The sequence below is a fragment of the Sus scrofa genome, chromosome 14 (genome assembly GCF_000003025.6).
Source record: "Sus scrofa isolate TJ Tabasco breed Duroc chromosome 14, Sscrofa11.1, whole genome shotgun sequence".
NCBI lineage: Eukaryota > Metazoa > Chordata > Mammalia > Artiodactyla > Suidae > Sus > Sus scrofa.
In genome coordinates, this window is record NC_010456.5 from 57,815,170 (window position 1) to 57,837,806 (window position 22,637).

General features: G+C 43.9%; 1 protein-coding gene across 1 annotated transcript in view; it reads right to left on the reverse strand.

Moving 5' to 3' along the window:
* NTPCR (nucleoside-triphosphatase, cancer-related) overlaps window positions 1-17,986 on the reverse strand; it is a 30,592-nt gene extending 12,606 nt beyond the window's left edge. The window contains exons 1-3 of the mRNA XM_021072791.1: window positions 17,787-17,986; window positions 13,422-13,584; window positions 12,835-12,931 (exon numbers count right to left, since the gene is read on the reverse strand). Of these exons, the coding sequence (XP_020928450.1) occupies window positions 12,835-12,931; window positions 13,422-13,584; window positions 17,787-17,820 (294 nt within the window). The 5' untranslated portion in view covers window positions 17,821-17,986. The remainder of the gene's footprint in view (window positions 1-12,834; window positions 12,932-13,421; window positions 13,585-17,786) is intronic.

The window sequence follows — 22,637 nt, forward strand, 5'->3', positions numbered from 1 at the left end:
AAGTTAGGAATAACTTCACAGCTTTGGTTACATGCTTTCTAGAAAGATTAAATCAATTCAGAGCCACGAGGAAATAGCTTTGTGCCAGTTCTGCCAGAGACCTGAAAACAGTGTGATTCTTTTGGTCCCTTTGTTTAATCTTTACACATACTTTGAAGAAAGAAACTGTAAGCATAAAATAAACAATTTCATTCAACCAAAACACTGAACCAAGAAAAAGCTAATTACAGTCACCTTTGCCTTCGCCTGAATTATTTAAATAATAAATACTTCGGATGGTATTTTTTTTATTTTTATTTTTTGCTTTTTAGGGCCACACTAGTGGCATGCGGAGGTTTCCAGGCTAGAGGTCGAATCGGAGCTACAGCTGCTGCCCTACGCCACAACCACAGCAACGCCAGATCCGAGCCGCATCTTCGACCCACACCACAGCTCACGGCAATGCTAGATCCCCATCCCACTGAGTGAGGCCAGGGATCGAACCCGCAACCTCATGGTTCCTAGTCAGATTCGTTTCCACTGCACCACAAGGGGAACTCCGGGATGGTATTAAGGTGACCTTTTGTTTGTTTGTTTATTTAAAACATCCGACACAAACTGGCTTCCAAGTCCGCATGTCTGGGACAGCAACTACTAAAAGTAATGGCAGCACTGGAGGTGTGCCTAATGGAAGTCCTGCCCCTCAACTGCCCCCAGGTTCTGGGGAAGCTGGAAAGGCGAATGGTGAACACAGCAGCCACAGCTGAGCAAGCCCAAGATTCCTTGACTCTGTTAAGTTATTAGTTAAAAGGCAGGGTTCCAATTAGACGTTTATGTGTGTTTACTCCAAGCTTTAAAGTTTCAGCAGTCTGGTGGCATGGAGACCGAGTGTGTCCAGGGAGTAAAATCCCAGGCTGGCAGTCAGGACGAGATGTCTAGACAGCCTAACACACAGCCACCCCGGACCTTCCCTGCCTGCCAGGAGCTGGCTGTGAGCCCCTCCTGAAGGTCCCCCCAGGGCTCGGCCACCTGAGGCTCTGCCCACGAGGCACAAGAAACAGCCTTGGCACTTCCCAAGCCATGAGAACGATGATCCAGGAACAGAAACAGCAGCTGCTGCCAGCCAGTCTGGAGGGATTAAGAACCCAGGCCTCCTTGTGATCCTGGTGCTCGGAGGGCCAGACTGGACATCTGGGTTCGTGGGTGCCATGGCAGATTTATTGCTGGGTCTGGACCCAGTTTCCAGCAAACACAAATCAGACTGTTGATGTGATGTGATAGCCTCCCAAAGTACCCACCCCCCTACTCACTCCATTTCTCAAGAGAAATAAGCTTTAACCATGCCTACGTTCTGTACCTCCTAGCAGCCAGGGACCAGCACATCTACAAGCCCGACAGCCTCAGCCCTATAACCTCACAGGGCAGGTACTGACATATCTACTTCCCAGCTAAGGAATGTAGCCAGTCCCTGACCCAGCACCAGCCCGCATGCAACACCGCCTACACAGCCTCCATGGGAAACAGGAAAGAAATGAGCGTGAGAAAGTCATCTAACCATGAAGAAACCACTCGCCTTGCCAATGAGAAGGAATATGTGTTTTAGCTTCTAGAGCTCTACAGAGGCACAACCACAGACACCCTAATTTTTTTTGATTAATCACTTTATTTTCAATTATTCAACTACATACTGGGGTTCTAGAATAATAATATCACCAGCCTCATCAAGTATAGAGAATGGCCCACTTTCATAGGCAGATGTGCCCTGCAGGTGAAGGGACCTCTGCCCTCCACCAGGAGTTCACCTCTTTGCTCACAGCAGAGAAGACAGGACCAGGGACCCAACATGCACAGCCTTTGCCTTGTGAGCTTGGCTCACGTGACATAAAGCGAGTACTGCATTAAAGTGAGTCGCATGAATTTTTTGGTTTCTCAGTGCGTCTAAAAGTTACATTTACACAACACTGTAGTCCATTAAGTGTGTAATAGCATTGTCTAAAAAAATGAGGAGGAGTTCTGTTGTGGCACAGCAGAAACAAATCCAACTAGGAACCATGTGATCCCTGGCCTCGCTCAGTGGGTTAAGGATCTGGCGTTGCTGTGAGCTACAGTGGGGGTAGCAAATGCGGCTCAGATCCTGTTTTGCTGTGGCTGTGGTGTAGGCTGGCAGCTGCAGCTCAGATTTGACCCCGAGCCTGGGAACTTCCATATGCCATAGGTGTGGCCCTAAAAGGCAAATATATATATATTTTATTTAAATATATATATATATATATATATATATAGTTATTACAAAAGGCTAACCATCACCAGAGCTTTCATCAAGACACAATCTTTTTGCTGGTGGGGGAGGGTCTTGTGTCAATGTTGCTGGCCAGGGGTCGAACCCACATCCTCATGGACGCCAGTCAGGTACTTAATCTGCTAAGGCACAACGAGAATTCTCTCTGTAGCATGCAATGCTAGTTGACAGCATTTTACCACAGAACTTCTTTCACTTTCAAAATTGGAGTCAGTTCTCCCAAACCCTTCTGTTGCTTTACCAACTAAGTTTATGGAATATTCTCAATCCTTTATTGTCATTTCAACAGTCTTTAGAGAATCTTCACCAGGAGTAGATCCCATCTCAAGAAACTACTCTCTTTGCTCACCATAAGAAGCAATTCCTCATCTGTTAAAGTTTTATCCTGAAATTGCATCAATTCAGCCACATCTGCAGGTTCCACTTTTTTTTTTTTTTTTTTTTTTTTTTTTTTTTTTTTTTGGTCTTTTTGCCTTTTCTAGGGCTGTTCCTTCAGCATATGGAGATTCCCAGGCTAGGGGTCTAATCAGAGCTGTAGCCACTGGCCCACGACAGAGCCACAGCAACAAGGGATATGAGCTGCATCTGCAACCTACACCACAGCTCTTTAGCAATGCCGGATCCTTAACCCACTGAGCAAGGCCAGGGATCGAACCCACAACCTCATGGTTCCTGGTTGGATTTGTTAGCCACTGAGCCACAACGGAAACTCTAGGCTCCACTTCTAATTTCAGTTCTCTTGCTGTTTCCATCACTTCTGCAGTGATTTCCTCCACTGAAGTCTTAGACCCCTCAAAGTCATCCATCAGGGTTACAACTGACTTCCTTCAAATTCTTGTTATTGTTGGTATTTTGACCTCTTCTCATGAATCATGAATTTTCTCAATGGCATCTAGAATCAGAATCCTTTCCAGAAGGTTTTCAATTGACTCTATTCAGATCCAGCAAAGGAATCACTACCTATAGCAGCTATAGCCTTAAAAAAAATAATAAAATAAAACCTTAAATAACAAGGCTTGAAAGTCAGAATTACTCTTGGATTCCATGGGCTGCAGAATGGATAATTTGTCAGCAGGGATGAAAACAACATAAATCTATAAAACTCATGCATCTCCATCAGAGCTCTTGGATGACCAAGTGCATTTTTTTTTTTTTTTTTTTTTTTTTTTGCTTTTTAGGGCCACACCTGAGGCATATGAAAGTTTGAAAGTTCCCAGGCTAGGGGAGCTGTAGCTGCCAGCCTACACCACAGCAACTTGGGATCTGAGCCATGTCTGTGACCTACACCACAGCTCACGGCAACGCCAATCCCCAACCCACTGAGGGAGGCCAGGGATCGAACCCTCATCCTTATGGGTACTAGTCGGATTTGTTTCTGCTGCACCACAAGGGGAACTCCCCGTTTTTAATGAGCAGTAATATTTTGAAAGGAATCTTTTTTCTTTCCCCTGAGCAGTAGGTCTCAACAGTGGGCTTCATATATTCAGTAAGCCATGCTGTAAATAGATGTGCTGTCATCCAGGCTTTGCTATTCCATTTATACAGCATAAGCAGAGGAGCCTAGCATAATTCTTCAGGGCCCTGTGATTTTTTAGTGGCAAATGAGCGATGGCTTTAACTTAAAGTCACCAGCTGCATGAGCCCTAATAAGAAAGTCAGCCTGTCCTTCAACACTTTGAAGGCAGGTACTGACTTCTCCTCTCCAGCCATGCAAGTCCTTGATGTCATCGTCTTCTAATGTATGGCTGTTTGGTCTACACTGAGAATTTGTTTAGAGTAGCGGTCTTCTTGAATATCTGAGCTAGATCTTCTGGATCACTTGCTGCAGCTGCTACACCAGCATCTGCCGCTTTACCTTGCACTCTGATGTTGTGAAGCTGGCTTCTTTCCTTAAACCTCGTGACCCAACCTCTGCTGGCATCAGACGTTTCTTTTGCAGCTTCCTCACCTCTCTCAGCCTTTAGGGAACTGAAGAGCGTTAGTGCTGTGCTTTGGGTCAGGCTCTGGCTTAAGGGAAGGTTGTGGCTGGTTTGCTCTTCTATCCAGACCACTAACGCCTTCTCCATATCAGCAATAAGTTTGCTTTGCTTTCTAATCATGCATGTGTTCACTGGAGAAACACCTCTAATTTCCTCCAAGAACTTTTCCTTGGCATTCACAACTTGGTTAACTGGCGCAGGAGTCCAAGCTTTCTGCCTGCCTCGGCTTTCAACATGCCTTTCTTGCTAAACTTATTTCTACCTTTTGATTTAAAGTGACTCTTCCTTTCACTTAGAGGCCATTTCAGGGTTAATAACTAGCCCAACTTCAATTTTGCCGCATCTCAGGGAACTGGGAAGTCCAAAAAGAGGGGGAGAGACAGCGGGAGGGCTGGTCAGTGAAGCAGAAAATACACCCAGCATTTATCGATTAAGTTCACCATCTTACACGGTGGGGTTTGTGGTGCCCCCAAGACAATTTCAATAATAACACCGAGGATCCCTGGTCACAGATCACCGTAACACGTATAATCATCATGAAAAAGTCTGAAATATTGTGAGAACTACCAACATGTGGCACGGAGAAATGAAGTGAGTGAATGTTGCTGGAAAAATGGCAACAATGAATGAATTTGTTAGTTGCAGGGTGGCCCCAAACCTTCAACTGTAAAAAACGTGGTATTTGCAAAGCCCAATACAACAAAGTCTGCCTGTACTAATTTCTAAATTTTCCTTATAAGCTGTATTTATGATAACTATTTTTTTTGTAATTTCAACTGCTTAGTAAAAATTTTTGATAAAAGCTTGGTATCCTTGATGCCTGATAACCTTTTATTAGAAATTGCCTGAGGGTGATAAAGTTGATTATTTTTGCTACTGTAAAATGGTGATTTTTTTTCCAACTAATGAGGTAAATGGCTACAAATTGAGAAGTATAGCTTAGACTGGGGGAAAAAAAAAATCAACCATTATGGGGTTATTTAGTTCGAAATTTGAATGTACAGTGATTCTGTCTGTTTCACCTTACTAGAGAAATTATTTTAAAAGGCAGTAGTTAAATTTGCTTTTCAGTTAAAGCCTCAAGAAAGAGTTATTATCTTAAGACAACCTAGGGAGTTTCCATTGTGGTGCAGGGGAAACAAATCCAACTAGTATCCACGAAGATGTGGGTTCCATCCCTGGTCTCACTCAGTGTGTCGGGGATCCAGTGTTGCTGTGACTGTGGCATAGGCCTGCAGCTGTAGCTGATTTGAGCCCTAGCCTGGGAAATTCTGTATGCAAAAAGCAAAAAAAAAAAAAAAAAAAAAAAAAGGACAACCTAAAAAAGTTTTTAAAAAATCAGAAATACTAACTAGGAGAAATGTCAATGAGGAAGACAGACATGGTCATAAAACATCACCTTACTGCTTATTATTTTCAAAGGAAAAGAGTAAACACAGAGTGGAGAAACTGGACAGGTCCTTGATGGGATGAAAGGAACAACGTAGAGTTAAAAAAAAAATAAACAACTGAAAAACTTTTAACCTCATTAGTACCTTAGAAATGCAAATCAAAGGGAAACAATGTGTTTTAGTGTCACAAGTCAGTGCAGTGCTCAGTGTGGGCCGAACTGCAGCTAGACAAACACATGAGCATGCCAGGCACACAGCAAATTCACACCCCTCCGCCTGCCCGGGATCCACTTTGGATCCTCCGAAGGAAAATGATCCTGGCTGGAGAGAAAGGCTGGTGCATAAGGGGGGTTTCCTGCAAAGTGTCCCACACTGAGGGAGTAACAGTTCAATCGGAGATGAAAATCCACACCACGATATATTATGCAACCATTAAAGTATCACAACATTGGAGTTCCCATTGTGGCACAGTGGAAATGAACCTGCTGTCACCATGAAGATACACGTTTGATCCCTGGCCTCTCTCAGTGGGTTAAGGATCCAACATTACCGTGAGCTGTGGTGTAGGTCACAGATGCGGCTCAGATCTGGTATTGCTGTGGCTGTGGTGTAGGCTGGCAGCTGCAGCTCTGATTTGACCCCTAGTCTGGGAACTTCCATATGCTCTAAAAAGAAAAAAAAAAAAAAAAGTACCACAGCTTTGAGGATTATCACGTTGTGAGACCATTCCCACGTCAGTCATATTAAAGGAAAAAACACAAACCTATACAACTATATTTGGTTTTTCCCCCAATTCTGGATGGTTATAATAAACAAACTAAGTATAGAAAAAGGGCAGAAACAAGATATGCTAAAAAATGGTTAACTCAATGATAAGACCAAATTATCCACATTTTCCTTTCTTATACTTTTTACAAATTTCCTACCTTAAGGATGTGGTATTTTAATACTCAAGGAAACAGTAAATGTTGTCAAATAAGGAAAGATGTCACCATTGAATGACAAAAACATCAGCAATAGTCAACTCTATAAAGGACTTTCTAAAAGCCTTACTAAGGGTAGGATGTTTACAATCTACTCTCTACTTATGTCCCCTGTGCCCACCCTGGTGGACTGGCCTCCGCTCCATCCTGAGGAAAAGCAGCAGGGGCCCCAGGGAAGGGTGGGCCTCCTCCCCCCAGGCCCCTCCCAGGCCTCCAGCTGCTGCTTCCCACCTCCCAGACACATTCTTACTCCTCAGCACTCAGGCACAGCCCTGCTGGCTGCATCAGAGTTTTCCTTATGCTTTTCACAGTTTTTTATAAAACAACTCAAAGTATTTTTCACACATACTGAAATTTCTTTTTCTTTTCTTTTTTTTTTTGGTCTTTTTGTCTTTTTAGGGTTGCACCCGTGGTATATGGAGGTTCCCAGGCTAGGGGTCCAATCAGAGCTGTAGCCACCGGCCTAGGCTAGAGCCACAGCAACGCCAGATCTGAGCCTCATCTGCAACCTACACCACAGCTCACAGCAACGCTGGATCCTTAACCCACTGAGCAAGGCCAGGGAATGAACCCTTGTCCTCATGGATGCTAGTCAGGTTCATTAACCAATGAGCCACGACAGGAACCCCTATACTGAAATTTCTTATACATAAAAGAGAACTTCAGGAGTTCCCATCATGGCACAGCAGAAATGAATCAACTAGGAACCATAAGGTTGCGTGTTCCCAACTGCATGTCCCAATTCCTTTTCCTTTCTTTGTCCCCCAAAAATATATGAGATGGAAGAAAATTTTCTGCTCCAGAAAAGAAACTCATGAGCTTGACTGGGTAAGAACATGCAGCCTGGGAACTTTTCTTTTCCTACCTAGAATGTGAAAGTCTGGGTTTGGTAATCAAAGTATAAAATATTGAGAGTCTGTTTTTCTTTCTTTTTTAATTAAAAAAAAAAAAAAGAGTCAAGTTCTTTTTCCGGTCAGCACACAATTTCTTATATAATCCTGCAGCTAGACATTAAGTGTGTCTGTGCTCACTGCTCTCCCAGGAGTATCTGCTCCAAGCAAGGTAAATAAAAGTCAATTTTTGGTATTGATCCCACAGCCAAAGTCAGAGTCTTCACCTGGAATCTCATTTGAAGTATTTCACCCGCCTCATGACTTAAGTAGAGAGGCATGTACTTCATGGGAAAAGAACTAGAGAGAAAAACCTCATGTTTTCTGACTGCTTCTGTGCAACCCAACAGGCCAAGGGTCTCCAGCACAGGGAAGGAGGGAAGTCCCAAGAGTAAGAAGTTAGGAAAGGTGGGGGGAGCAGGCAGGGGATGAAGCAAAGGCACAGGTGGGCTTCGAGGAGCAGCAACTGCAACCAAAACACAGCACAAGATCCTGCCAGCCCTTGAAGGCAGACATTGCCCCAGGCACCTACCACAGCCCTCCACCAAGCATGTCAGCAGAGCCCTGAATGTCAAAAGAGAGAAGAGAGGCCAAGATACACGGCAAGTGCCAAGGGCCAAAGGCTAGGGAGCAGCTGAGCCTGCAAGGGGGAGAATGGGGAGGAGAGGCAGGGGCCAGAACGCCCGGACAGCACAGCTTCCAGGCCACAGGAGGACCATGGACTCGACTGCTGGTGCTATGGAGACCTCTGGAAAGTTTATAAAGAATTGCTTCCTGATTGATCCCTGGCCTCGCTCAGTGGGTTAAGGATCTGGCGTTGCTGTGAGCTGTGGTGTAGGTCGCAGACACGGCTTGTATCCCACGTTGCTGTGGCTGTGATGTAGGCTGGCAGCAGGCACTCCAATAAGACCCCTAGCCTGGGAACTTCCATATGCCTCGGTGTGTGGCCCTAAAAAACAAAACACAACAAAAAAGAATTGCCTCCCGAGACAGGTCTGTCCTATTCAATTTTCACAAAAGCAAATCAACGTAGTAAGTCTCTAACAGATTAGATATAACCCACATTCCTTAATATGGTCCACAGGGACCCCACATCCAGCAGCCCTACCCACCTTACTCTCCCCATGTACCTCCTTCCCCACCCGTTCCTGCCTGGGGCCTGTCCGTCATCTACAACATTCTCCCCAGACCCCCCAGTACAACACCACGATATTCTCCATCTTTTCATTTCAGTCCAAATGTCACCTCCTCAGAGCTCCTTCCTACTCACAGATTTCAAGTCGGCTCCTCTTGCCTCTCAGAGCACCCTGCTTTTAATCCTAACAGTATTTATGACAATTACACATTCATTCAATGTCTACATTTCCCACCTGAATGAGAGTTTTGAGAGAGTTGAAAATGTGTTTTCTTCATGTCTGTTTATCCAGGATTTGATAAATATTTTATGAATGAAGGTAAAAAACAAGTGATATATATAATCAACAAAACCAAAAGTTGGTTCTTTGAAACAATCGACTAAATTGACAAAAGGTTAGCTAGATTGACCCCCTAAAAAGAGAGGATTTTAAATAATTAAAATGCATGAAAGAAGGGAAACTACAGGCCTTGCAAAATAGAAAGGAATGTATATGAACAAGTGTATGCCAACACATCGGATGACATTATCTAATGACGGGGACAAATTACTAAAAGACACAAATTACCACAACTCACTCAACAAGAAATAAAAATCAGCAGGCCCATAACAAGTAAAAAACATTGAATTCATAATTAAAAAGCTTCCCCTGAAGAAAAACCCGGGCCCGCATGGCTTCACTTGTGCCTTCTGGCAAACATTGCAAGAAAAATTAATATCCATCCTTGGCAAACTCTTCCAAAAAATTAGAAGAGGAATGAGTACTTCCTAATACATTCTACCAGAGCAGAATTACCCAGTGTAAAAATCAGACAGAACTGTTACAAGAAATGAAAGCTACAGCCCAAATCCCTAACAAATACAGATGGGGAAATCCTCAACAAAATACTAGCAAACAGAATCCAGCAAGATACAGAACTACTACACATACCCCATGACCAAAAGGGATTTATTTCATGAAAACAAGGCTGGTTTAACATGCAAATGTGAATTCATATAAAATACTATATTAATAACATAAAGGATAGAAGCCACCTAATGTGACAGTGTTCCACACTATCAATGCAGCAAAAGATTTTGACAAAATCCAACGCTTCCTCATTTAAAACATAAACAGAAATAGAAAGGAGCTTCCTCAACCTGGCAGTGACCTTAGCTAACATCACACTCGATGATGGGGATTGAATGCGTCCTTCCTAAGATCAGGAACAATGCCAGAAGGTCCACTTTTGACACTTCTACTCAACACTGAACAGGAGCTTCTGGCTCAGGCAATTAGGAAAGGAAGAAGGAAAGTTATCCCCATTGCAGAGGATAAAATTTTCTATACAGACAATCCTAAAGAATCTACTAAAGAACTAGAACAAATGAGTTTAGCAAGGTTGCAGGATACAAGACCAATACACAAAAATCAATAGTATTCCTGTACATTAGTAATGAACATTCCAAAAATAAAATTAAGAAAATGATTCCGTTTACAATAGCATCAAAAAGGTACAATTTTTTTTTAAAAAAAAAGCATAAAACTTGTATACTGGAAACTTCAAAACAGTATTATTTAAAGAAATTAAAGAAGGAGGTCCCATCATGGAGCAGCTGAAATGAATCAGACTAGGAACCATGAGGTAGGTTCAATCAGTGGTTAAGGATTTGGTGTTGCCGTGAGCTGTGGTGTAGATCGCAGATGTGCCTCAGATCCTGTGTTGCTGTGGCTGTGGTGTAGGCCAGCATCTGTAGCTCCAATCTGACCCCTAGCCTGGGAACCTCCATATGCTGCGAGTACAGCAAAAAAAAAAAAGGGCAAAAAAAGGAAAAATAAAAGAAAAAAAGAAAAAAGAAATTAAGAAAGTCTAAGTAAATGGAAAGATGTTATATTCATGGATCAAAAGATTTAATACTGTTGAGGTGGCTCATACTCCCCAAATTGATTTACAGATTCAATACAATATCAAAATCCTAGCTTCAGTAATCAAGGCAGTGTGGTTCTGATGTAAGAACCAATGGAAGTGACACAGGATAAATGGAATAGTACTAAAAATCCAAAATTAATCCTTCGATTATGGTCAACTGATTTCAACAAGAGTGCCAAGACAATTAAATGAAGAAAGAATAGTCTTTTCAACAAACGGTTCTGAAACAACTGGATATATTTATATGTAAAAGGATGACTTTGGATCCATACATTATGCCATATACAAATACCAATTCAAAGCAGACCACAGGCATAAATGCATCAGTAAAACCATAAAACTCCTGAAGGAATACATGGGAGTAAATCTTTATGAAACTGTGTTAGCAAAGCCTTCTTTGATTAAACATCTAAAGCACAAACATAAGGGAAATAGATAAACTAGACTTTTCCAAAGTAAATACATCCGTGTTTCAAAATGCACCATCAAGAAAGTGAACACAGCTATAGAGTGGGCAAATACAGTCATCCCTCACATCTGCAGGGGACTGGTTCCAGGACCCTGCCCCAACACCCAATCCACTGACAAGTCCCTCATATAAAACAGAATAGTGGTTGGTCCTCCACATCTACAGACATGGAACCCATGGATAAGGAGAGCCAACCGTAGACCTGCAATTTGTATATCTGATAACTGGTATCCCAGAACTTATAAAGAAATCTTACAACTAGTAATAAAAGACAACTGAACCTATTTAAAAATGGGCAAAAGAAATAGATACTTCTCCAAAGAAGATACACAAATGGCCAATAAGTACATGAAAAGATGCTCAATATCAATAGGTCAATAGGGAAATGCAAATTGAACCCAAAATGTGATATTGCTTCATACCTACTAGAATGGTTACAATTTAAAAAACAGTAATAACTGGCAAGGATGTGGAGAAACTGAAACCTTTATCTATTGCTGGTGGGAATGTAAAATGGTGCAGCTGGTTTTCAAAACATTCAAGTAATTTCTCAAAAAGTTATATATAGCATGACCTTATGACCTAGCATTTTCACCCACAGAGAACTAAAAACAGACGTCTATCCAAAAACCTGTATGCCAATGTTGAGAACATTATTCATAATAGCTAAAAAGTGGAAACTTATCCAAATGTTCATCAACTGAAGAATAAATAAAATGTGGTATATGCATATAATGGAATATTACACAGTCATAAAGAGGAATGGAGTATTGATACATACTGTGATATAGATAAAGCCTATAAATATCATGCTAAGTGAAATAAGCTAGTCACAAAAGACCACATATTGTATTATCCCCCTTTTAGGAAATACTCAGAACAGTTAAATCTATAGAAAAAAGAAAGCAGGGTAGTGGTTGCCAGGGGCTTAAGGGACATAAGAATGGAGACTGCTTAATGGGTATGGAGTTTCTTTTGGGGATGACAAAAATGTTCTAAAATTAAGCTGTGCATAACTGGTTGTACAATCCTGTGAACCTATGAGAAAAAATGAACTGTACATTTTAAATGGGTAATTGTATGGTATATGAATTATATCTCGATAATACTGCATAAAAAAATAACAGGTAATATACTGTGATATGATGAGCTAGGGGCTTACCATTACGTTCATAAAGACATTTTACATTCTTAAATGTTTGTTTGTGGTGCTGTCAAAACAGGGTTAAGATATAAACAAGAAAAGGCCAAGGAAAGGTTTACCTTTGGGAACCTTGGTAGCTAGGCATCAGAGCTCTCCCAGTATAAAATATTTACACATTGAGTTCCCATCATGGCTCAGCGGTTAACCCAACTAGTATTCATGAGGACACGGGTTCAATCCCTGGCCTTGCTCAGTGGGTTAAGGATCTAGGGTTGCTGTGAGTTGTGGTGTAGGTCACAGAAGTGGCTTAGATCTGGTGTTGCTGCGGTTGTGGCATAGGCAGGCAGCTGTAGCTTTGACTTGACCCCTGGCCTGGGAACCTCCACATGCTGCAGTGCAGCCCTCACAAGACAAAAATAAAAAATAAAAATAAATAAATAAAATATTTACACATGCTGCAACACAGAATTTACCTGTAGTTCAGAGTGACAGCAAATTATGTGGCATATCCTTCCTGAGGCTCACTCACTTGCAGACTTTCAAGCCACGAGCACAAAACTGGCCTCTCTTTCAGAGCAAAAGCCACTCTGTTTAAGGGCCAGCAATTCCCACAATGCACACAGAACAGATGGGCTCAAGAAGTGGAAATACTCACAGTCCTCAAGACGGGAAGCGCTAGCTGCTCGAAGGAAGTCAGATCCACCACGTACTGCCCCACTCGGCACTCACGCTTTCCAGGCGGAGGCGTGGACCTGAATGAAAAGACAGGGCATCCTTTGTTGAAAGACTCCTGTATTGATTTCTGGTGTTCAGTTGCTCCACTGGGCCTGTGGCCTTCTGCGTGTGCTAAATCATCCTTAAAAATCACCCACACAAAAAGTGGCAGCGAGCAAAGCTGATCTAATTGTACGTTCTCTCCTGGGAGTGGAGCTAATATGGCTGTGCACACCACCACCCACGGCCTGGCAGTGACCCCAGGGAGCTGGTGCACCGTTCATCTTCAAGAAGTGGCAGGAGAAGCAGGGCTATGGATTAGCAAGTGAGAAGAGCTTATGACTCAGTGGAATAAGTGTTAAGTGAAATATGTTATTTTCAACGTCACTTTTCACATGATGGTTTCAATCTCAGTCTTCCTTTTCGGAGAAATCTCTAAAGACTCAAAATTCTTCAAGAGAAAAAAGATCACCTGGCTCAGCCCTGGGCCCAGGGAGAATAAACACAGTAGAAATGAAGGTGCATTACCCAATCCGAGACAGAGGTCCCCGCATGCCAGATAACGTGACAACATCGAATCCTATTCTTCTTCCTCCCTGTCTGACTTCTTCTGTATAAAATCCATCGACAGGCACACCAGAGGATTTTAGAGCTTCACTGGCTTTCTGGATCAATGTTGTTTTTCCAACTCCTTAAAAAAAAAAGAAAAAAAGCCCATTAGGAACCACTCCCTCGATAGAAGCAATCACCATGAGGAAAGAAATGGGCTGCACGAGGATTTTATGAATATTAACTTCACTTAATTCTGATTGCTCCAGGTGTTCAAACTTTTTAATTTCAAGTAGAAACAAGCATAATAAAAACCCTTATGGTATCCTGAAGTTTATTTTTAAATTCTGAAACATTATTAGTTTTGTCACATATAGGATCTAAGAACCAGTTGAGTGGTTTTCTGATGATCATCTCAAGAGCAATTTGCATCCTATGAAACAAGCTTCCATTTTCTCCTAGGTTTACTCTCACTGGGTGAGCAAACTTTTAAACCTAGAAAGCGGAGTTGTTCCTGCTTCTGTCAAAGGCTGGACACTTTTAAGTTAGGATGTCAACCTTCAAGATACTCGGGCCTGGAGTTCCCCATGTGGCTCAGTGGGTTATGAACCCAACTAGGACCCATGAGGATGCAGGTTCAATTCCTGGCCTCCCTCAGGGTTGGGGATTTGATGTTGCTGTGAGTTTGTGGTGTAGGTTGCAGACACAGCTCGGATCTGGTGTGGCTGTGGCTGTGGCGTAGCCTGGCAGCTGTAGCTCTCATTCAACTCTTAGCCTGGGAACTTCCATATGTAAACAGGTACAGCCCTAAAAAGAAAAAAAAAAAAAAAAATACTCTGGCCTCTGTTTAACATAAACTTACACTGTGTGTCTCCTGAAAATGTGACTGTGAAATACCACTAACACCACTAAAGTGGTGGTTTTTCAACTTTTTCAATTCCACGAGGTTGGCAACCCCTTCCATCACCTCCTAGAGTGTCCCTAAATATTCCTTTGGCTTGTCCCCAACCCCTCCCCAAAGTATAACCTATGCACCTCCACCCCCTGGTCCTCCCCACCCAGGACTCCTTCCTTTCCTCCCAGCCTGGCCCAGGGACTACTCTGATTAAGTCTTAGGTGTTTACACATAATGTAATAATATTAGTCACTGACACTACAGTGCCAGGCCTTAGTCTCTATGCTTCACACCCATTTTCTTGGGACTTTTCTGAAGGGCCATTTCAATTGTGCCCACCAGAGCACACGGCAACTCCACACCTAGAAATTCATCCTCAGTAATGAATCTGACAGAGATATACGAAATAAAACATTCACTTCAGCATTCTTCATGCTTGGGCAAAACATTAAACACAACTTAATGCTGATCCTTTAGGGAACATTAAACTATTGTTTAAGTATAATGACACAAACACACATGCAGCCATTAAAGAGTTTATGGTTTAGCATGGAAAACAGACCACAATATATGAAAATAATATATGATAAAAAAAAGTAGGTTAAGAAACAGCAAACATACATAGTAGTATTCCTTTCTTTCTTTTAAAGACCACAAAAGACAAATGCTGGCAAGGATGTGGAGAAAAGGGAACCCTTGTACATTGTTAATGGAGATGAAAAATTAACTGAAAGATTTCTAGAGCTGAAGAGGGAAGAAGGGGGGGGGGGCTTGAACCCAGTGCCTCTTCTTGCTTGACAGTGTTCTCCCTAACAGATAGGTAGGTATCTAAAGATGTCCCCTTTTGTTACAGCTCTTTCATTTTGTCTTTTTCATAAGGTACATAGCTTTGTTTTTTCTTAAATCAAGAGTAATACCCAGGAGTTCCCATCATGGCTCAATGGTAGTGAATGTGACTAGTGTGTGTGAGGATGCAGGTTCGATACCTGGCCTCACTCAGAGGGTTAAGGATCTGGCTTTGCCATCACCTGTGGTATAGGTCACAGATGCTGCTCAGATCCTGCGTTGCTGTGGCTGTGGTGTAGGCCAGCAGCCGCAGCTGTGATTCATCTCCTAGCCCAGAAACTTCCATATGCCATGCCTTTTTTCCCCCCTCTTCAGCTCTAGAAATCTTTCAGTTAATTTTTCATCTCCATTAACTAAGCTGCTCCCCTAGTGTTGTCTATACCAGCTAAGGAGTAACCTGTGTGAAGGAGAACCCAAATGAAAGGCCCACACCAGGCATAGACAAGAACAGGTCAGAAAGCTTCAGATTTATTTTGGTTCTGGTTCTTCCATAGAGCCCTCCCTGAAATAAAGACTCAAGGGTAGGTAGTTTAATTTGGGATGCAACAACCCAAGATGGCATGCTGGTAGGGAGGTAATCAGATTATCAAAGATGTTACCACTGTGGGTAGCTTAATCCCACTGGGGAGTCCTAGGAGACAGTTTTGGACACGTGGCTCAGCGTTCTGCTGTCTGAGGAGTGAGGGAGTAAGGAGCCTACCCACTAACTTCCATCTTTCATGAGTCATGGCTGCCCCTGGAGGGAGAGAATTCTCTGGCCTTTCAGGCCTGCCCTGTGTGGCCTGCATGCAGGCAGGGAGGGCTCCAGTGACCAGAGAAAGCCCTCCAGTATGGATCACGGGCTGTATAGGTAGAAGTTGGAAAAAAAAGCTAAATGCCAGAGTTCCCATTGTGGCCCAGTGGAAACAAATCTGACTAGTATCTATGAGGATGGGGGTTTGATCTCTGACGTCGACCCTACTTGTGGTTAAGGATCCAGCATTGCCATGAGCTGTGATGTAGCTCAAGACACAGCTCGGATCTAGCATTGCTGTGGCTGGGACTCGGGCCAGCAGCTACAGCTCCGATTCGATCCCTAACCTGGGAACATCCGTATGCCACATGTGCAGCCCTAAAGAGTTAAAAAAAAAAAAAAAAAGAGAGAGAGAGAGCTATCCTGTAGGATTAAGTCTTTCAACGATGTGTATATACATAAAACTTTTATAAAGAAGGAAATGGAAAGAACAGTACTGGCCAGACTCTGTCCCCACCCACCTCCAGGACTCAGGCAGGTACAATCATAGTAACAAGCCACCTCTGTTATGAAACACATTGATGTCTTAGGGCCAGTCTGCTGAGAAAACTGCATTCCAGGTTTCAAATAAAGGACTGGCAATCAACTTTCAGAAGACAGTCCTTTACAATATTAAGGAGTACCTCTGGATATTAGAAATTTCTCAAAACACCCTCCACTCCCCACCGTACCATTGTCTGGTACAAATAAAATTCCCAAATGTGCAATATTAAGTTAGCCTTTGCTACTTAAGGCTAAACATAATCATTAAAATAAAGTGAAAGAAATTCAGGCCCAGGGTTACACTTGCTATGAACTCACAGCAAACTTGAAAACTGCAAAGAAGCTGAAGAAATCACTTGCTGCACTCTAAGCCCATCTCTTTTATTTTTCCCCCTTAACCTATCTGATGCTGCCACAACCTTCCTGTCTCTTCTTTTAGTCATGTCTTACCCATGAGCTGCATCTTGGCTTAAAAGGCATCTATCTACTCCTCCAGTCTCTCATTTGAACGGATGAGAACTTCACAGCCACAGGGTTAAGGGATGTGCCCAAGGAGACCATTAGAAGGGACCCACACAAACCGAATCCGACTAGGAACCATGAGGTTGTGGGTTCCATCCCTGGCCTTGCTCAGTGGGTTAAGCATCCAGCGTTGCCAGTGAGCTGTGGTGTAGGTCAAAGACACTGCTAGGATCTGGCGTGGCTGTGGCGTAGGCCAGTGGCTACAGCACCGATTTGACCCCTAGCCTGGGAACCTCCATGTGCCATGGATGCAGCCCTTAAAAAAAAAAAAAAAAAAAAAAAAAAAAAGACATAAGGGACCGGCACTTGGGGAGAGAGGGGAGGTACCAAGATTCTCAACCTGAGGTATCATTCATGGAGGGAATTCAGGGGTATCACTGAACGTGGATGGGGAACAAGTTACAGCTTTTGTTTCACTATCCTCCAACTGAAATCCCTCAATTCCTTTCATGATAAATGCAGGCCAGGTGCCCCAGAACCAACAGCACGTGTGACTTCCTATCAATCACCTTGGTGGCAGGGGTGCATAACACAACTTCAAAGGTGCAGGATTTACTGCTGCTGCCCCGACCCTGCTATTTAATTCAATAAAGAAGCCCGCGTCTGACTACAAGTCGGTTCTTGTTCCCCTGCAGTGGCTTCATTTCACGTCTCTTATGAACTCACAATCACGTTTTCTGGGAGAGAATACGGAGGCATCAGACTACCACTCCTGTGATTTCCACCGGGAATTTTAGAGGCCATTGAGGAGACCCTCCGGGAGCGCACCCGCCGACCCCCTCCGCCCCCCCCTTGGCGGGGTTACCTGCGGGCCCAGTCAGGAACACGTGCCGAGCCATACCGGTGGGCAGGGGTCAAGACACGGGTGGGAGCCGCGGTAGAATTAGCACAGCACGTAGGGGTGCGGGTCACGACCCAGGGTCCACCCCACCCCCCCAGAGCAGCGGTCCCCACCTCCGCCGGCCGGAAGCCCAGCCCCCACGGACGCGCAGGCGCGTTCCGCCTGGTCCGCGCATGCGCCCTTCGCTCTCAGCCTGGGTTCAGGAGGACGGCCTCAGTTCTTCTAGGACGGAATGGGCGTGGTCTGGTCCTGTGCGTTCTTGTGCTTCAGCCTCGGTGTTGCACGTCGTTGGGGTGTTTACCAGAAGATGTGCGTAAGAACGTGTTACTAAGCCAGGTGAGCGCAGTTGCCCGAACTCTGCCTCGAGACGAGGACCTGCGATCTGAATTGTCCCTAGGCTACGGGGACAGCCCTCCTGAAGGAAGTTTAGGTCTGGAAGCCTTTCCCAAAGGAGGAGGCTTTGCTAACGATTGGAACTATTTACCCAGTATTGTCAGCTCTGGCTGCAGAGTAGAATTGCCTGGTTAACTGTGCTTGTTGCCGGGCTCCGACTTCCAGAGATTTAGAGTGATTGATCTTGGGCGAGCCCTGAGCATCTGGATCTTTTTTGTTTTGTTTTGTTACTGTTTAAAGTCCTCGGCAGTTTCCAAAGTCCTGTCTTCAACCGTGCTTATAAAGACCAATTTCACCTTCTTGGCACCATTCCATAAATGTAATCCAATGCAAGACGCTCCCTGTGCAAAGCATTAAGTGGCTTTTCCTCCTCACCTAACCGCCTGAGGTGTTTCAGCTTGCGGAATGAAGCGGCAATGGCCTTGGGCCAGAGTTACCTGTAAACTCTTGCAGTCTAACCTGTGTACAGTTTGTCGTGGTCAGTCATTCTGATAAAGCATCCAGTCTGATAAAGCAATTTCAGTGAGTGCTCAACTTAATTTCAGTGAGCACTCACACATGATCTCCAAGGTGGCCTCTTTCTTGCTGTTGGAAAAGGAATCATTTAAAATCAGATTTGTACACTCTAATTGTCACCCTCACTTCTGTAACATTTATAACGCAGCCTCGCTAGAAATGTAGGGCTTTCCACCCAGATTATCTTTCACCTCCGTGAAAAGTGGAATCACGAACTGCTGATATAGCCAAGTAAACCATTAAAAGCAATTTCCACCAAAAAAAACCATGTACAGTCATATGCATACTGTTATTTTTATACAAAACGTCTTATTTTTAAATGATAATTATGTAACATTTTCCATTCATCAAAGCAGTTGTATCTGCTAGATTCACCAGAAGTTGACTTATTTTATTTTGATGTTACATATGCCTGGAATTCTGGTAGCTACCAGCAGACATCAGTTTAGGTAGATCAAGGAACATATAGACCCCAGATGTTTGAGAACTGATGTTTCAGAACAAAAGGAAAATTTCTTCTTTCATTGGCTGTTCTTTTCCCATTAAATCTTTTTGCTTGGGTGGTGATTACATGGGTGTCTTCACTTTATGATACTTCATTGATCTAAGTCTTTGATTTGTACAGTTTCCTTTGTGTGTTGTACATCAATAACAATGGATGAAATACCTTATATTAGAGATCAACAACAAAAGAGAGGAGAACGTAATGAGAAACACATTTTAAAATAAATAGGTTATTAAAGCACTGCACTGAACCTAACTTTTGCTTACTATCCAAGCCAGATAGAATTACCTAAGGAACAGATAATTCTAGTTCTTCTTCCTGCAGCACCTGGGTGCAGGCTCCCTTTTGATAGGATGCAGCACAGCTGCTTATTAAAGCAGTTTGTAAACACATATCTCAAATCTCTACAATTCCAAAATCCCCACAGTTCTAAGAAATGCTGGGTTTTTTGCCTCTTTGCTTTCACATCTCTGCTTTGCCAGGGCTGGCCCAGTTTTGCACTAGAGGCGGGGCCTTTGGGAGGTGATTAGGTCAAGGAGGTGGAGCCCCCATGAAGGGGATTAGTGCCCTTCTGAAAAAGAGGCCTAAGGGAGCTCCTTAGCTCCTTTCTCCATGTGAGGAAACTGAGAATCTGCAACACAGAAGAGGCCCCTCACCAGATTCTTCTGGCACCCTGACCTCAGGATTTGTGCCCCCAGAACTGTGAGAAATAAATGCCTGTTGCTATAAGCCACCCAGTCTGGGGTGGTTTGTTATAGCAGCCTGACTGGACTAAGACAGTAAACACAGTTTCCTTGTCACAATAGTTCACTATAAGCTAGCTATTCTGAGTAAAGGATCTTTTTCATAAAGAAATCATCTTGTCAGGAGTTTCTGTCTTGGCACAGTGGAAACAAATCCAACTAGGAACCATGAGGTTGCGGGTTTGATCCCTGCCCTCGCTCAATGGGTTAAGGATCTGGCGTTGCCGTAAGCTGTGGTGTAGGTTGCAGATGTGGCTCAGATCTGGCATTGCTGTGGCTATGGTATAGGCTGGCAGCTGTAGCTCTGATTGGATCCTGGCCTGGGAACCTCCATATGCTGCGGGTGCAGCCCTAAAAAGCAACCAAAAAAAAAAAAAAAAAAAAAAAAAAAAAAGACATCATCTTGTCAGAGTTCCCACTGTGGCACAGTTGGTTAAGGATCCAGTGTTGTTTCTGCAGCAGCTCCGGTTTGCTGCTGGGGCACTGGTTCAGTCCCAGGCCTGGTGCAGTGGGTTAAGGATCTGGCATTGCTGACACTGTGGTGTAGGTCACAGTTGTGGCTCAGATTCGATCCCTGGCCCAGAAACTTCCATATGCTGCATGGAAGACAAAAAAAGAAAAAGAAAGAAATCATCACGTCAGCGGTGATAACTAGAAACCCTATATGACACAGTTCCTGAAGCCTGATCTGTTAGTCCTCTGAGTCCTGATCACTGTGCAGAAGCAAGGGTGACCCTGCACCCCCACGCCCCCTCTCTCTGTACAGCCTGCCTGGATGCCTCCCCTGTCACCCCCCACACACACACATACACAGCCTGGACACAGAACCAGGGTTCTGATAGGTAGTTTGGGATAGGTCCTGAGTAAATGAAAACAAAGAATATGGTTGCTTGGGGATGTGAAAATATGAAAGGGGAAACAGCAAATGTGACCACGTGCTGCCAGCTTGCATTCATTTGCTCCAGTGTAAGCTGCACCTCAATCCTCCTTAATGGAACATTCCTCCTCCAGTCCAGTCCCTGTGATTGAAAAGAGGCGGATCCTCCCCCTTTCTCTAGGGGAGCACATGACCCAAGCCTAACTAATGAGATCATTCCATCTTCCCAGCTCAGTGACTGGCTCCTGAAAGCACATGACCCAAGCTTAGTCAGCTGCACAGAAACCCAGGACCTGTATTTGACCTCTAGCTTTTAACCATGGTGCTCACTGTGTATCTGAGCAGGGCCGTGTGGGGCTCCTGGACACAATAGCCTTTCTGTGTCCCCTATTTCTTGTTTTTAGGATATGGGCCTCATTCTGCCTCCATAGCCTTCCCTGAGTTCCAAGGGGCAGGTTCAGACGTTGTTGATCAGAGAAGGAAGGGGATGCAAAGACAGTGAGGAACAGTCAAGAAATAATAGTACATGGAGTTCCCAACCTGGTGTAGCAGAAACAAATCCGACTAGGAACTATGAGGTGGTGGGTTCGATCCCTGGCCTCGCCCTGTGGGTTAAAGATCCAGCGTTGCCGAGAGCTGTATCGTAGGCCAGTGGCTACAGCTCTGATTAGACCCCTAGCCTGGGGACTTCCATATGCTGTGAGTGAGGCCCTGAAAAGACAAAAAGCCAAAACAAACCTCCCGCCCCCCCAAAAAAAAAACCAGAAATAATAGCACAGCCTTGGCGCATCCTGGTTTCTTCTCAAGGGATACACATAATGATGTAGGCATCTTACACACCTAAGAGAAAAGTGATATTCCTTATGCTTCTTTTAGAAATGGATACTTTAAAACTGGACAGTTAGAGTCCTTCCTTGTCCCCCCTGGCTTAACTGCACCCTAAACACAATCACCCATAAACTAAAGATTAGGCACCCCAAGCACAATTGCTAGTGGGTTATAGATTAGTACCGCATGTTTTTCAGGAACTTTCCTAGTTTGTTCTAATCTCTGATCAATATGCCCTTTTCACGAGTGCAATTATTCCAGGCAATAACGCAGAAAACCACCACCGGGATCATGCCGAGATGTTCTGACGCCAGCTTTGATGACTAAGATTCCCCCAAAGAAGGAAGAATGCATATGCTTGCCCAAATCCTGATTCCTATCTGAAAACATGTTTTTTCTCCTTTTTTCCATAAAACTCCCCACAGTTCTTCCCAATGGAGGGCACAGTCTTTAAGGTATTAGCCTGCTGTGGCCTCCTTTGCCTGGCAAAGCAATAAAAGCTATTTTTTTCTTCTTCACTCAAAACTCTGTCTCCACCTCTCTATTCAGCACCAGTGGACAGAAGCCGAGTTTTGGCAACAACTGCAATACTAGACTGAGGACAGCTGCCAACCAACTTGACTGGAGCAGAGGCACAAAGGGAGGGGGCACTTGAGAGGCATCCCCTCTTGCTCTCTGCAGTCACCTCTTACTCATCCTTCAAGACAGGCTGTTATTCTTTTCTCATTCTCCTGGCCCCTCATTAGTGCTCCCTTAGTTACCATGCCCCCACAGCTGTGACAGCCCAGAGGTCTTCTCCTGCCACCCAATTACAAATTCCTCAAAAGACAATGATCTAAAGGATCGCTTTATACACAGAGGTGGCATGGTCTTTATAGTGTGAACATCCACCTACTCAGCGTCAGGAACTTTTGTAGGCACTTATGTACAGCAATAAGGACAACAGTCTTTGC